General features: G+C 36.4%; 1 protein-coding gene across 1 annotated transcript in view; it reads right to left on the reverse strand.

The window, feature by feature from the left end:
• TBCK (TBC1 domain containing kinase) overlaps positions 1 to 14511 on the reverse strand; it is an 88208-nt gene that overhangs the window by 47245 nt on the left and 26452 nt on the right. The window contains exons 9-20 of the mRNA XM_063156454.1: positions 14030 to 14091; positions 13516 to 13664; positions 12442 to 12580; positions 10838 to 10937; positions 8898 to 8947; positions 8427 to 8556; positions 7518 to 7616; positions 6384 to 6446; positions 5425 to 5551; positions 4809 to 4859; positions 4017 to 4100; positions 1694 to 1779 (exon numbers count right to left, since the gene is read on the reverse strand). Of these exons, the coding sequence (XP_063012524.1) occupies positions 1694 to 1779; positions 4017 to 4100; positions 4809 to 4859; positions 5425 to 5551; positions 6384 to 6446; positions 7518 to 7616; positions 8427 to 8556; positions 8898 to 8947; positions 10838 to 10937; positions 12442 to 12580; positions 13516 to 13664; positions 14030 to 14091 (1140 nt within the window). The remainder of the gene's footprint in view (positions 1 to 1693; positions 1780 to 4016; positions 4101 to 4808; positions 4860 to 5424; positions 5552 to 6383; positions 6447 to 7517; positions 7617 to 8426; positions 8557 to 8897; positions 8948 to 10837; positions 10938 to 12441; positions 12581 to 13515; positions 13665 to 14029; positions 14092 to 14511) is intronic.

Consider the following 14511-nt stretch of genomic DNA (forward strand, 5'->3'; position numbering starts at 1 on the left):
ATTATAACTGTATAGGCAGACACAAGGAGCGGATGAAATACAGATAAGACCCAAGATGGGCTGCTACAGAGCTCTGGTGTAGGTTAGTAGCCCACACAAGGACCTGTAAGGTGGGCCAGGGAAATCACACCTCTAACTCCTTAGTGGGAATCAGCATCCTGGACAAAATACACAGGTGAATTTTGGTCATCTGCAGCCTTTAAAAAATAAGCATCAAATGCATTTTTACAGTGATGCTGCAAAATTGATCCTCCCTCAGGAATGTTAAATGTTGCTGCTAACCCTTGCACTTCATCTACCCAAATATTTAGGTTTTCTGCAGATGAATACTCCTACTGCTTCTCACTTTCCTTTCATCTTCCTCCCACCTGTCCTCTTCAGATGTGTGTCATCTGAAATACATGTGGCTTTCTCAAACTCCTCTCTTTATAAGGCAATACACTGGCATTATCTTCTGCTCATTTTAACACCACTGTATCTCCTAAATTTGTATCAGTCAAACAACATCATTAGATTAAAAACACCCTCTACAAATGAAAATATATACTTTCTTTTTTATTACAATATTAATAAACAGTGATAATGACTATCTGCCAGTCCCAAATTCTTTAAGGAATTATGTAAAACAAATGACTTTCAGAGGCTTGGTCTTGCTGCTCCAACTTAAAATATTTTCTAATAAGCATAAGGCTTTTCTGATAAGCTAAACTTTGCATTGCTTATAGAAGTAATGCATATAAATTTCTTACTTATGAAATTTGCATTTCTACATCAACATCTCTTGAGTTCAGTTATCTTCTTCCATTTTGACCTCTCAGTGATCACCTGTTCCTGTGACCAGCTGGTAACTACCAAATTTCTAAATGCCAAATATAGAATGATATAGACCATATCAATTAACTTTATCTCTACGGCCTTGCCTAAATCTACTTTTTAGAAACATCAGTATTTGTAGCCAGAAAAACATTTTTATTTTGGCTTTCTTGACTATACACACCTCTTTAAAAAAAGAAGGAAAGCTTTACTATTTACAGTGATAGCTAGAAGTGAGGCTCTAAAAAAGGCCTGGTTTTGCTTTTTCCAACAAAGCACATCCTCTCTATTATTTTGTGGCTGTGTTCTCAGTTTTCATTATCCTCCATCTAAGAGATTTTTTTCCAATGGAAGCATAAAACTCAAGTCTATGTTATGCACTTGTCCCACATTTGAGACACACTCCACCAAATGACTGCTTAACATTTTCCAAGGTCTGACATATCTACAAGACTGATGATCATGGACTTTTTCTATAACTTGCAAAATAACGTGTAATTTGTGCTAATCAACAGCATTCAATTAGCTGCAGTAATTTTGCTATTAGCACTTGATGAGTACACTAATTTTTTGTATATTAACCCACATTTCAAAAACAGATCTGTATATACCTTTCAAAATGAATCTAAGTTATAATAACTGGCTAGTAGTATTTTTATTGTATTTACCATCCCAGCAGAACAGAAAGGACTAAAGCTTGTAAAATAACAATCAAAACTTTACCATTTTATCAGCATATTCAGGAAGGTCTATTAATATGGAAGTTTCACTTTTGTCACTGCTACTGAAGCAGTTTGGAAAGCCACCTCATCCCAGTTTCCCTCATTTTCCATTTTTTTATTTCCTCTGGATAATACTTATAAGGATCCTTAGCACTTACATCTGGAATAAACCCAATTTCATTGAGGTGGTTACTCAGCTCTGGATCATGGAATGCAATCATCTGGGAAAACACTGTCAGGTACTCTGAAATGACAAATCCAAGACTGTTTTCAAAACCACAAACCATCACATGCTGATAGTTCACAACAGAGCTGTAGGAAAGCCACTCATTTTAAACCTACAATAAAATAGCAAGTGAATACCACTACTGTACTGCTTGTTACCATTACATTCAATACAGAGGAATAAACATTCAATTTTTCTTCTTTAGTACATCTCAATTTGGATTTTTAACAATGGTTTAACTTGGCACACACTTAGGTTGTGATGTATGCTCGACATGCAAAGTTAAGGACTGTTTAGTAACCAGAAAGGAGAAATACCCACTATAAAAGATAAAATTTATTACATCTTCAGCCTGGCCTATTAGGTTGATGGGTACAATTTCATTAAGTTGTCTAAATAACAGTTGCTTTTGATTGGAAGAGAAGCAGACAGCAGAACACAGGACAGATTTCTCTCTGCTCTGCCCTCTCCCAGTTTTGTCCACACTGTCACACACTCTGTTAGAAGAAAGCTGAAGAGGCAATAATTGCAATTTTGTAACAGATGGTAATTCCTTTTCCTCCATGTTCCCAAGATCAGAGCAATTAGGGCATGGACAGCTAGAGAACAGGGGAGCAACAGAGAATGCAAACTCTGTTTCCAGAATGTGCTGGCATCTCAATGCTCCACACAGTTTGTATCTACACAGAAGACACACAGCAGCTAAAATTGCAGTGGGTAGTTAAATGACAAATTCTTAACCCTTTCCTTTATCTTAAAAAAGCAGGGAAATGACACAGCATCTTCCTTTATACCTTTATTTATACATTGCGTTTTAACATATAACCCTGGAAAGGATTAATTAGAATACTGAAAGAACTCTAAAAGGCCCAACCTTCCTGAGTCCTTGATGATGCCAGATGCAGAACAGGAACTCAGGAATACCTACACTACTTTGATTCACAGACTCCTACTGACCTGTATTTCTAACTTTAGCTGTTACATATTTTTGCAAAGCTCCTTAGGAATAACACCAGGAAACCCTAGAGAGCAAAAGTATTATTCTATGAAACACTATAACCTCTTGAGAAAAGTCTTTACCAAGCTATTAATCTTGAAGTCTAAAGTAGTTGTCTCCAGAGGAACATATTTATTCTTTTCATCTTTAGATCTTTACTGCAAGCAATCCTTCTTTACAGACAAAAGGATGCAAACATATTTTCTGGAGTAATTTTTCCTATTTTTTTATTCAGTTCATAACATCTTTTACCCATTGTCTTCCGTACATAAACTCTCCTAACCCTGGCATTCTCTCCTTATGTTAGCTCTCTCCCAATTATCCAATATGTAAATACTTTAAAAGTTTTGTTGATCAGTTTTTAATTACCTTCCTTGAAGACAAAAATGACAGACACTTTAAAGCTGTCAAGTTTCATGAGAAATATACAAAAGAATTTATTTAAAAGAAATACAAGGACAGCAAGCCATGGTGATACTCAGTATTCAATAAACATACATAACTGCTTGCAATTAAAAACATTAATTACCACCTGTTTCTTTTAATTACAAATGGCTTTTGAAACAGCTTCTTTTGTTTTTTAAAGACTGTCTGGAAGACAAATTATCTTCCCAACACAGACTGTGCAAAGATGACTTTCTAGGTGGAGACAATTCCTTTTTCATGTTTCCATGAAATTTAAAATTACTTTTCAATTAGAACAGGCATTACTAGCTATTGTTTTAAATCATCTAAGATACCTATGTATTTGTTAAAGGCTGAACTATGGAACATTATTCCTCAGGGTTTTCCATCTCCTGTTCTGTATTGAATAACATCATCTGCTCAGTAAGAAATTCCCCTTGAATCCCTATTTTCCTGAATACCATAGCTTTCGTTTTCTGAAGAACCTCTAGTTTGTACTGTTCTTCCTCATTTTCCCTTATTGTCCAGCCGCTCCTCTAACACGATGACTTTGATCACCTGAAGGGTAAGCCTTTACAATGTAACACTAGAAAGACTATTTACTGCTTCCACAACTTTGCAGGATGGACTGACTCTTACCCTGGATATTACACAGAACACTTTTGTGCATGTGCACTTCTTGATTTTTTCTCCTGTCTGAATCCTTAACCACTGACTTTGTTTCAAATTTTCTTGCACAGTTACATGATTTTAACTGCATCCCAATTTTGCAACCCCTTGAAAAAGTGCATTTACATATCCAGAAACAATTTTACTTCTCTTAGAACTACACCAAATAAAGGGACCAACTTACCTTGAATAACATGAGAATTATCCTTCAGAAAGAAGTTATACAAATACTTTGGAATAAAAGCAGACATGCAGGCATATGCCAGAGCTGAAAGAATTAAAAAAACCCAGATGCAATGACAGCGCAGAATTTAATTACACCTTAAAAAGTTCATTATTAACCAGATAATAAGCATAAATACTTAAATCAATCTGTACAGAAAAATGATTGCATGCACAGTAGGTATAATAAGAGTCATTGTCCTAAGAAACTAGGTTTCCCACACAGAGATCTTATGTAAAGAAAGCCAAGTACAAGACAATACAATCTTGGACTAGACCTGTTATGAACAAGTCACATCTAAGAAGATAAAGGTCATATATCTAAAGCTGATCTGAATCAGGCATTTAAAACTACCATAAACTTTTCTGGACAAAGCTGGTCTGACAGTTTAACACTTAGGTTACCAAATAATGCATTCACCTTAAGCAAGGCTGAACTACAGCTTCATTGAAAAATACAAGTGCTACAGCAGCATTTCTTCCTTTTTCTACTTAACATTATTTGTGCTTTTTAAAATATATCATTATTGCACTTGGCAATAAACAATACTTGAAACCCTGCTTGAAGAGCAGTACACCACACGCAGTTTTCAAAACTCCAACTATTTCTTTTGACCTGTGGCAACAAGAGCTTTAAAATTCCTTTGTAGATACAGAAACTTTCCATCTCTAAGTGGATTCACACATCTGTCTGCACGTAGACACAGATAAGAGACTGTGCTTTTCTTTGCTTACTGCTGAAAAATGCACTCACCTTCATTGTTAAAATTCAAGTACAGAAACGGTGCACAAAGAGAGTCAAGACCTAAAGAGAGAAGAGCCATGAAAAAACAGCACCAAGAGCTCATTTATTTTAATGCACAAGATAAAGACACTAATTTCTAATGAAAATTTGCACACTAAGATACTGGTTCTGCATTATCAGGCCTTCACCAGTAATAGTGAGAACAACTGTGAAATATATGCATGAAAACAGCAAGGATTTCAAATTGTTCAGCTATAATGCCAAATTGATTGTTCTGCCAAGGCATCCAAGAAATGCCAATTACTGTTCCAAGAACTCAGTAACTTTTGCAGTATTATCTTGGAGCTCAATAGCAAGCAACAGACTTTTCTTTTTAAAATACAGTGACTGAAACTTATGAAGACTGAATACATAACAAAGAGAGGGGGGCAATTTTTTATTCCGATTTAAATGTAAGTTATTAGACTTTAAATTTGCAATAACCCACAGATTCATTCTTCAAAGGAAAGAGAAAGGAAAGCATCCAAAAAAGGCTTATATTGTGGGGATGAAAAGCAGGAGGTACTTTTAAGTCAATCAAAGCTTTCCATTCAATTATCCACCCTTGCCAACCAGTCAAACTCACCTTGCCAGTACACCAGATTAGGATGGGAAACAACCCAGGCCTTCAAAACACGTCTGAACTTTGCATGACCCTCTGGTGATGACAGCAGTTCATCATACTGATGGCAACGAGGAATATCAACTTCAATCTGCACCACAGCACACAAAGAGAAATTGGGAGGAGTGGGGCAGCAATCTTGCAACACTAGAGGCAGAAGTCAGCCAAAATATGTAGGTCAGACCACCATTATACACTATCTGCTTCCTCCATCACTCTCAAAACCAAAACTGACAGGGAACCTAATACACCAAAGTTTAAAAATATTTCTTTTTTTTTTCTCCTTTTCTGCACTTACATTTTTTAAAGCATTCTAGCCCTTGAAAAAGGCAGAAAACAGATGACAGTCACAGGGTTTTTTTACTTCTGGACTCATTTTAGGTGGTAATACTGCTTTGCTTTAAAAGGTAACCAAATCAGAGTTCCCAATGTTGCAACCAATTGGATAGAAAACATTTCTTCACCCAGCTGAAAGGAACAGTTGTTTGTAATGTCTTTTTGTAATGTCTGGTAGGGGACATTTGAGAACATTCTCTTCTTGGAGAACAAAATAACTCAAACCCCCATTTCTGTGAAGTATAGCTCACATTACAGGACCTCACCATTATTGCTAGAAGGTCCAACAGGCACAGCAAGCATTTGGTAAACCCAGGATTTTTAACAACAAATGATTAATATTGTCCACTACACTGCTGCTGCTACAGAAGCAGTGATTATAATGCAAGAAAGGATTTCAGCTTCCCCATATTTATAAGTTGAGTGAAAGTAATTGTGTCGATCTTTTTGCAAGATTTTTGCTACAGTGTAAGGCTGGAGGGCAAGGGGAACCATAATGTTGTTATCCACCACGAGTGCTGTAACAGGCAAGAGATGGGTGGGAAGGATCTTCAAGTGACGATATTTGGTAACACTGCAAATCTTACTTGTCTGTCTGTAGGAATCGGTGTGTCTTTATCAATGGCATCATATTTTGCTTCTATGGCACCCTAAATGTGAAAGAAGAATATTTGAATTTAGAAAGCCCTCACCAACATAAGTGCACATGACAACGTACATGGTGATATGAGAAGTTGACTATTTTTGTTAGGAACTTTAGTTAGCAGAAGAACAGAAGATTCTGACAGCTTAATTTCAACAAAACCATCTTTATTCTGTTATTAACTCAAGACGTACAGACCTTCCTATAGATCTCCTCAGCCTGATCTTCAGTGATTTTCAGTTGTTTATGTAGAAAGCAATGCACTTTGTAGTTTCCCATTTTCAGGTCAAGAGGGGCTCTCTATTCTATTAACAAGTCCATTTTAATGATATGGGACAGGAAAACACCCATATTGTACAGCTGGCAAGTTGCTGAAGCATGAGAATTGACTCATTTCCCAAGACTCAGGCTACAAGCCTGACCAGCAGTTTTTATTAATGTTTCCAGCTTTTTTGTTGATTATAGTATATGGTACTCAAAAGACCACATCCTAAGCTAAATCTCCTGAATAACCTAGGATGTGTTATCGCTAAGAATCTTTATGATCTGCTGCTGCAGGATTGCAAGCAAGGTAAATCCAAAAGCTGGGTAGTCCAGCAACTCTGTAAGGAAACCTCATTTCTGGGACATTCCATTGTCCCAAAGGACTGCATTTGACTCATTTATTCTCCATTCTTTCTGGGAAGTGTATTGATTGGTAGGTGAGAAAAATACATTTCCTGTGTGGGCTCCTACTGACTGGAGTAGAAGGACTGTAAACTGCATTTGTCAAAATATTAAAAATCAAAACAAAAAACCCCAGTTAACTACCAAATGTCAGGGTATTATTTTCCACTGAAAATAATAATCAAAATTAAAGGCAGTCAAGTTCACATATGCTTTCTGAAATCCAATAACCTTACAGAAAAGAAGCAAGTTTGTCAGAGCATCATCTTTATTTGCACAATTTCATGACTCATTTTGTTTGAAATTCCAGCAACCTACCTGCCAGATCTTTAACCCCATTCCAGCTTCCTTGACCCCATTCCTAACACACTCCATCATCAGTCAGTACTGGAACTTCTACAAACACCCTTACCTCAACACCCAACAAGGCAGCCCAGGTTATGCCTCTCAGAAGGGGAGGGATGTCAATCCTGGCTTCTTTCCAAATTTGGTTTTTCTTGTACGGATAGGCCTTCAAAAAGAAGCGATTACCCAAAAAAAAAGTTATCATGTAACTGAAACAATTCAAATCTCAAAACAGGAACAGTCTTTCCCCAAATGAAAACAGTGAATACAAGTTACACAAAAAGTGAATTTAATCCCTAACTGGAAGGCCTGAATGAAGGACTACTGTTGGATGTTAACATGTCCGCTCTTTCTCATAAATGCATTCATGTGCTTTGGTATATATTGGATAGATCTACTAATCCAAATTTGTACTATCAATTTTTTCTTCATTATATATGTCTTTTCATAATATATATCCACCTTGGTTTTATGAAACATTTCTAGTTTACGCCTGATAATGTGCATCAGCTCTCTCGTTCTTAAACAGGAATCTATCTCTCTGCATATATGTAAATTAGGGGGTGCTATTCCTTTACCCAGTATAAATCTCACATTAATAACATGGCACTGCCATGTCTTCAAATACTTCACTGCTTGGAAATGCAGAAATGTTACAGGCATATTTATACCTATAATAGCTTAGTCTGTTATAAAATAAAGGATATAAAATTATTTTCATCAGTAAGTAACCAGCATTAGCAGCAGCTCTATTTCCATGTGGATACTTTAAAATCTAAGTTTATATTCACCAGTACTGAGAATAATTTGTTCTATTTTTATTTTCAATCTTCTTACACTTCTGAAGGGTTTTTTTCTTCCCTCTTTCCTGCTGTGGTCTCTTGTACCTCTGCTTCCTTTTACAATTACTTGGTCTTTCAAAATCTTCCAATTAACAGACCAAATCCAATTATCCAGCATCACAAGGACTCCATACCTTCAACAGCCTGTCAAACAGGACAATTCTGTTTAGCTGGTACTCTGTGTCCCTCTCCCGGATGATCAGAGGAAGGGTAGCAGCTGCAGAGAGCTCATTGCTACTGTTGGAATGAGGTAAAGCTGGCTGGCTGGAAAAAACAGGGTAACAGTGAACAGCAAGAAAACACAATCACTGAAAATAACTAATACTGCATGAATCATTTCTTAGTCAGAAACAAGAATAAACAAGTAATTTTGAGTATTCAACACAAACAATTGATTTCCAGGACAGAAGCTAAGATCCTCAGTTTGGTATCAGGGTCTGAAGGGCAGCATGTTTATCAGCTCTTGGCTTTCAGAGCCAAACAAAGACATGTTAGTTTTGCTTTTGGGAAGCAGTTACATCTAGCTGTGCAGTGTGCCACAAAAACAAAACTAATAACTCAAAATTCAGTGTGTTACAGAGGTACCAATTTACACACATACTTACTCATCCTCAAGCAGTGGATAAAATGCTTCTCCACCAACATCCTTCAGTCTCTGAAAGGAGGAAGAAAAATAATTTGTTATCAGAATGCTGCTCAGAATTCAAGTGGAAATCTTAGTGGAATACAAAAACTATTAAATAGCAATTCATTTGTCAAATTCAGTAACTTGCCTTGAGACCTAAACATTAGCTCAGTCCTTTGCCAGCAATGAAGCATTCAGCCTTCAACACTAAAACCTTTTGGAAGTTTCAACACTAAAACTTCCTTTTGGAAGTTCTCCTGCCTAAAGATATCCATAAACCTATTTCCACACAAAAAATAGTTTATAGGCACCATGGATTAATAGATCAATAGGATTACATAATTTTTATTGGTTTCCTCATTTCTCTTCATGGACTTCCTATCCAAGTAGCTGCAAAACAACTGCACAACCTGCTTATATGGTTCTAATCAGGTCAGGAGTTACACAAACTTGAATTCCTTTTAGGAAATACACTCAGCAAAGGTGACAGACAAACAGGGTTGGATTTTTGACTGAAGTTTTCAGACATCTTATGGTGCATGATTAATGTTTAAATGCCATGTTCCCTGCAGTGCTCTGTCTTGCAGTTCAGCCCTTAAAATTGCAGGCACACGGCACACAGCCTTCTCCTCTTGGGGCTGACAGAAGAGTTCACTCTCCGTTCACTCAGTACTGCTCCTCTTTTGATTATAAGCATCATGCTCTGCTCTATAAAGGTGTCTGAAAAATTGCACAAGTTCAAAAACTTATTTCAACTAACATTGCAAGGTTCAGTCTTGCATCTTCCACAAAATGAAACTTCAGTATGCAATTATTTCCTGCTGCACTTATAGAAGTAGGCAGCAATATCCAAAATTTCAAATCAAAACGTTTAAAAAAAGCCTTTAAAAACTGCCCTCTAGTGAGAACAACAGCAGAAGCTGCAGAGTGTATTATGTTTAAAATAGATGTTGCATATTTTTAACCTCCCTCCTGCCTCGCAAGCCCCACTGATGTACTGACAAAAATAACCCAGTTCTTTGGTCTGCCTTGATGCATTTGTGTGAAGCAGTGCAAAGTTCTACTGAAGAAATGTGTTTACACAGTGTTTGACACACTACCTCCAATATTAAGGGGCAGTCAGGAGTCACTTTCTTTTTTGTCCTAACCCCTGTATTATGAAAAGGGTTTTTCAAAGAAAAAACCTGACAGAATTGAATTTGCTACTATAAAAAGTGCTGCAAACAGTGCAGCATAGTTTCTCAGTTTGATAGCAATAAAGCTCTACATGAGCAAAGACAAGTTAACAATTAAAACATTTTAGTGATAGATACAGTAAATCTTGTAACTGATCATTACACCAAGCCAAACCATGAGTTATCATGTGCTGATTTTCCCAATGAAGATGGAAGAAAACTGCATTGCAGCATTTTTGCAAAATGCTTTGAAGAGATCTTTTGAACTAGCCATTTCATGCCATGTATTCCAAAAATTAATAATCAACTAGCAGAACATTGGTATCCAATGTTAAGTATAAAACTTTAGAGGAGCCGAAATGGAAATGAATTGGTTTGCTTTTGGATAATGTGAGCCATTGACAGACAGTAATTAATGCATACAGAAGACATTCCCTGAGCAAATAGTTTGTAGCAATTGTGGAGAATACCAAGTGGTACAGAACAATCTGCACTACACTGGAAAAAAGCAGGTAACAGAAAAAGGAAAGGGAGAGACAGAAGACAAATAAAATTTAATAAGCTTTTGCAGGCAAAGCAATTTAACTGCACAAACCAGAATCTGACTTGGACACTAAGAAGTGTTCTCTTGGAATCAATGACACTTCTGTTGGCAGAAAGAGCAGTAAGAGCTGCTGTTACATATTCCCTTTAAACAAATGTTTCTGCAGAGAAGAACATAATGAATGCACAGTATCACTCTTACGTTTCGGAGCTGGCACAGAGACAAAGTCACAGTTGTGTCATCTAGGAGGGAACTTCTATCTCGTCCTTGCCCAAAGCTCTCACCATCTTCTAATAAAAAGCTTCAAAAATGAGAACAACAAAAAAATCAGGTCACTTTATATCACAGAACTTGAGCTAGGAAAAAATCTCTTACATCAAGAAGTTTCCTCTTTAAAACAAAGTATTAGGTCTTAGAAGTATACTGTATTGACTCTGCATGGCATGAAACCTGCTATCAAGGGAATGTACAATAAACTTAAGTTATTCAGACAGCTTCTTTTGTGAAATGGCACATTTCAGGTTCTCTGTAACTTTGCTTTGCACATAAAGAAAGAGTTATGAGATGTGGGATTAATAACCCCTTTTATTGCTTGTTCTCACACAGAATAGATCTGTCATTTATTGTGAAAAGCAAAAATAAAATATTATTATCATATGAAAGGCAGTTCCCATCATGACAAAAAACCCCAAGTGAAAGTCTGACCTTTTCTGTTGCAGTCCATCTAAGGATACAAATGTATCCAAGGTAGAGTGTACAGAAGTTTTCCATTATTATGATATTTTAAAAGAAGGCCACATGAAACTGATTTTCATAATTTAATCTAGCATTCTCAGTGTCACTTAGGAGACAGATTGCATTTTTGAAATTAACTCCTCATCTTCAAGATAGACAGTATGGTGGAAAATATTTGTCCCTCAAAATTGAAAAGCATCGGCATTCACCTATGAGCAAAGAAATAAGCAACCCCTCAAAAATCTCACACTAATTTTGATACCAAATTAATACTTAAAATCTATTTCCACCATCTTTCTTTTAAAAAATATTGGATTTTGGCTGAACATACTTCACCTGGTTTTTAAACACAGAAACAGTAAATTGATATATATGGGCAGCTAATTATGCTGTTAAGATCACATCATAGGATTAAAACACCAATGTTCAACATAAAATTGCAACATGTACAGTAATTTTACAGTAAGATAAAAGTACCAATCACTAAAATGCTGATACAGAGTTCTAAATCATAAAACAAAGCATTTTGGAAAAAAAGTAATTAGATGATCTGCTGAATAATTGGGTTCTCCATTCAGTACTGCTGCTCTGTGAAAGTGAATTCAGAATGTAAGAATTCACTACATAACATATTAAATTAGATTACAAATATCCCCCTGAAGCACAGTGAGACATTATTAGTAAAACTTAATACTATTGGAAAGTGTGCAAAATTTAAGGACTCCCATTACAGTATTTTCCACTTCACCAGCATCTTTTCAAATTCAGAAAGCAATAGGTAGGAGACAGTTACAAGGCATTCAAATAACACCTTAAACTCGATAAGAGGGGAAGTGAAAATTTTCTTCTGTTCAAGAATGCCATTTTCAGTGTTTTCACATATTCAGGTCTTCAAACTAAGTATGTTCTCGCAGTAACTATTGTTTTCCATCCATCCATCCATCCATCCATCCATCCATCCATCCATCCATCCATCCATCCATCCATCCATCCATCCATCCATCCATCCATCCATCCATCCATCCATCCATCCATCCATCCATCCCTTTATAGTGCTTCCCCACCCTTACTTGGGAAGTGTGCAGACAGGTGGCTTTGATCGAATTATTTCCTTGTTGACAAGTTCTTTCTCCAAGTCTCCTCCAGCCAAACACCAGAGATAATAAACCTCTTCAACTGATCTTTCTGCTAGGTAATCATTATCTTCATCTGTTGGGAGAAATGACACAAAAATAAATTACAGCCTTTTAGGTAGTTTGTATTTCTTTCTACAACTCTAAACACATACTGCTGAAAAAAAAAATTATTCTGCTTGAAAGGTCATGACCTTAATGTGAAGTTAGAGGAAAAGTGATCTTTCCTTTGCAAGTGCTCTTTAAGGAGATTTAAGGAAAGAAGTCATTACAAATGCAGCTATTTCTGCAGTTTGCCATGAACTCCTCACATGAATACATTGAGTGTGGACTTTTGCTTCCCGTGTGTTTTTAAACAAAACAAAACAGTGTTCTATGCATAGCACTAAGACTTAAAATAAGAAACAAGTGATTCCTACTGAGTATTTATAATCTCTCTTCTCCTCACATACCTCGTTCTAACAAGGCAAAAATCTTTGTCTAGATGAGATTTTCTAAACATCTCCAAGTTCATAAGAAAAAAAAACTAATCAGGATTTAAGAGCCATAACATTTTCAACATACTATGGTTTAAAACTTAGAACTTTAATCTTTTAGTCCAGAATGTGACCTCTTTCACAAAGACTTTGCTTTCCAGTACTTAAAAAATCATTTTATGTTACAATCTAGCAAAATTCAATTATCAATGGCAGAAAAAAGTGACCTTCTACATGCATGTGTCCAAATTCTGAAAGCAAAAGACAACACTGCTTTTGCAACATGGACTTGAATACTAATGTTATTTTTTCCCCTGAGTTTGAAGCATAAAATTAAGATGTGACTCCTTTGGCTTGCACATATCCCTGAAAAGATGTTTGTTGATGTCTCCTTCCATTAAACAACTTACTGCATTAATCTAGTGTTGTAACATTTAACATCTAGTGTCTGTCAATAATTTGTTGGAGAGAAAATGCAGTAACACTTTATTTTCCTTCCCCCTCCAATGACATTTATCCCACTACCTGCTTTTACCTTTACATAATTGACTTATGTCTTCAGGCAGTGTTAAATTGGCACACCTTGGAGAAGATGAGAACAGACCAGCAGGTTTGTGGAAGGGAGGATATAGTGGGGATACTTCACTGAACAAAGTGTCATGTAGCAATTCCTCTGCAGTTGGCCTTAAATTAAGAGAAGAGGATAAAACAATTAGAGCGAAGTGCTCCCAAAAATGTTGCATTTTGGCAAAAAAGATCCCCAGTAATGAATATTTTAGCAAGCTACTGCTAATTAGATTGGGTTTCAGAAATTTTAATAGCAAAAAATACCCACCAACATTTTTCAATTCATGCGGTACCACAAACTAGTCTGTTTACAGCCCCAATTCAGACCTCTAATTCTTCTCTTTTAATCACTGAAAAGCACAAAACTGAGAATTTCTTATAGGGAGCCCAAATGTCAGTATTCCAAAGAAAGGTTCAGCAACAGTTCTTCTGATTTCACAGTAACCCACAGCGTTCACCAGGCCCTTGGACTGAACACTTGCCTCTTAGAAGGCTGGAACGTAAGGCATTTCTTCAGCAGAGCTGTGACATTTTCTGAAAGGTCCTGGAACATAAGAAAAATATGGAGGAGGCCTGTTTATTACTGTCTTAATTCAGCAAGTCACTTGGCTCATACTTAACTTTTAACATACAGGATATTCCTTTGAGGGCAATAAAATTTCACACCTACACACATGAGGTTGGCCATGTGAGACCAAAATTCTGGGGAAGCAATTCTTCTCACCTCCCAATCCTACATTTCATTTAGGGGAAAAAATCTGAAAAATGTGCAATGTATGCAGCCTTTTAGTTATTTTTTAATTTAGATATTCTGTATCCTGCTGGAAACAATGCTGTGCCTGGCCACTTCCTTCTGCTAACAATCAGAACTTTTTCATATAATGTCCCAAAATATACAGACACTAAGACTCAGTAATCATTTTTGTGGGTAAGGAAAAGTTGAACTATATAAACCTACACTATC

The sequence above is a fragment of the Melospiza melodia genome, chromosome 5, assembly GCF_035770615.1.
Source record: "Melospiza melodia melodia isolate bMelMel2 chromosome 5, bMelMel2.pri, whole genome shotgun sequence".
Taxonomy (NCBI): domain Eukaryota; kingdom Metazoa; phylum Chordata; class Aves; order Passeriformes; family Passerellidae; genus Melospiza; species Melospiza melodia.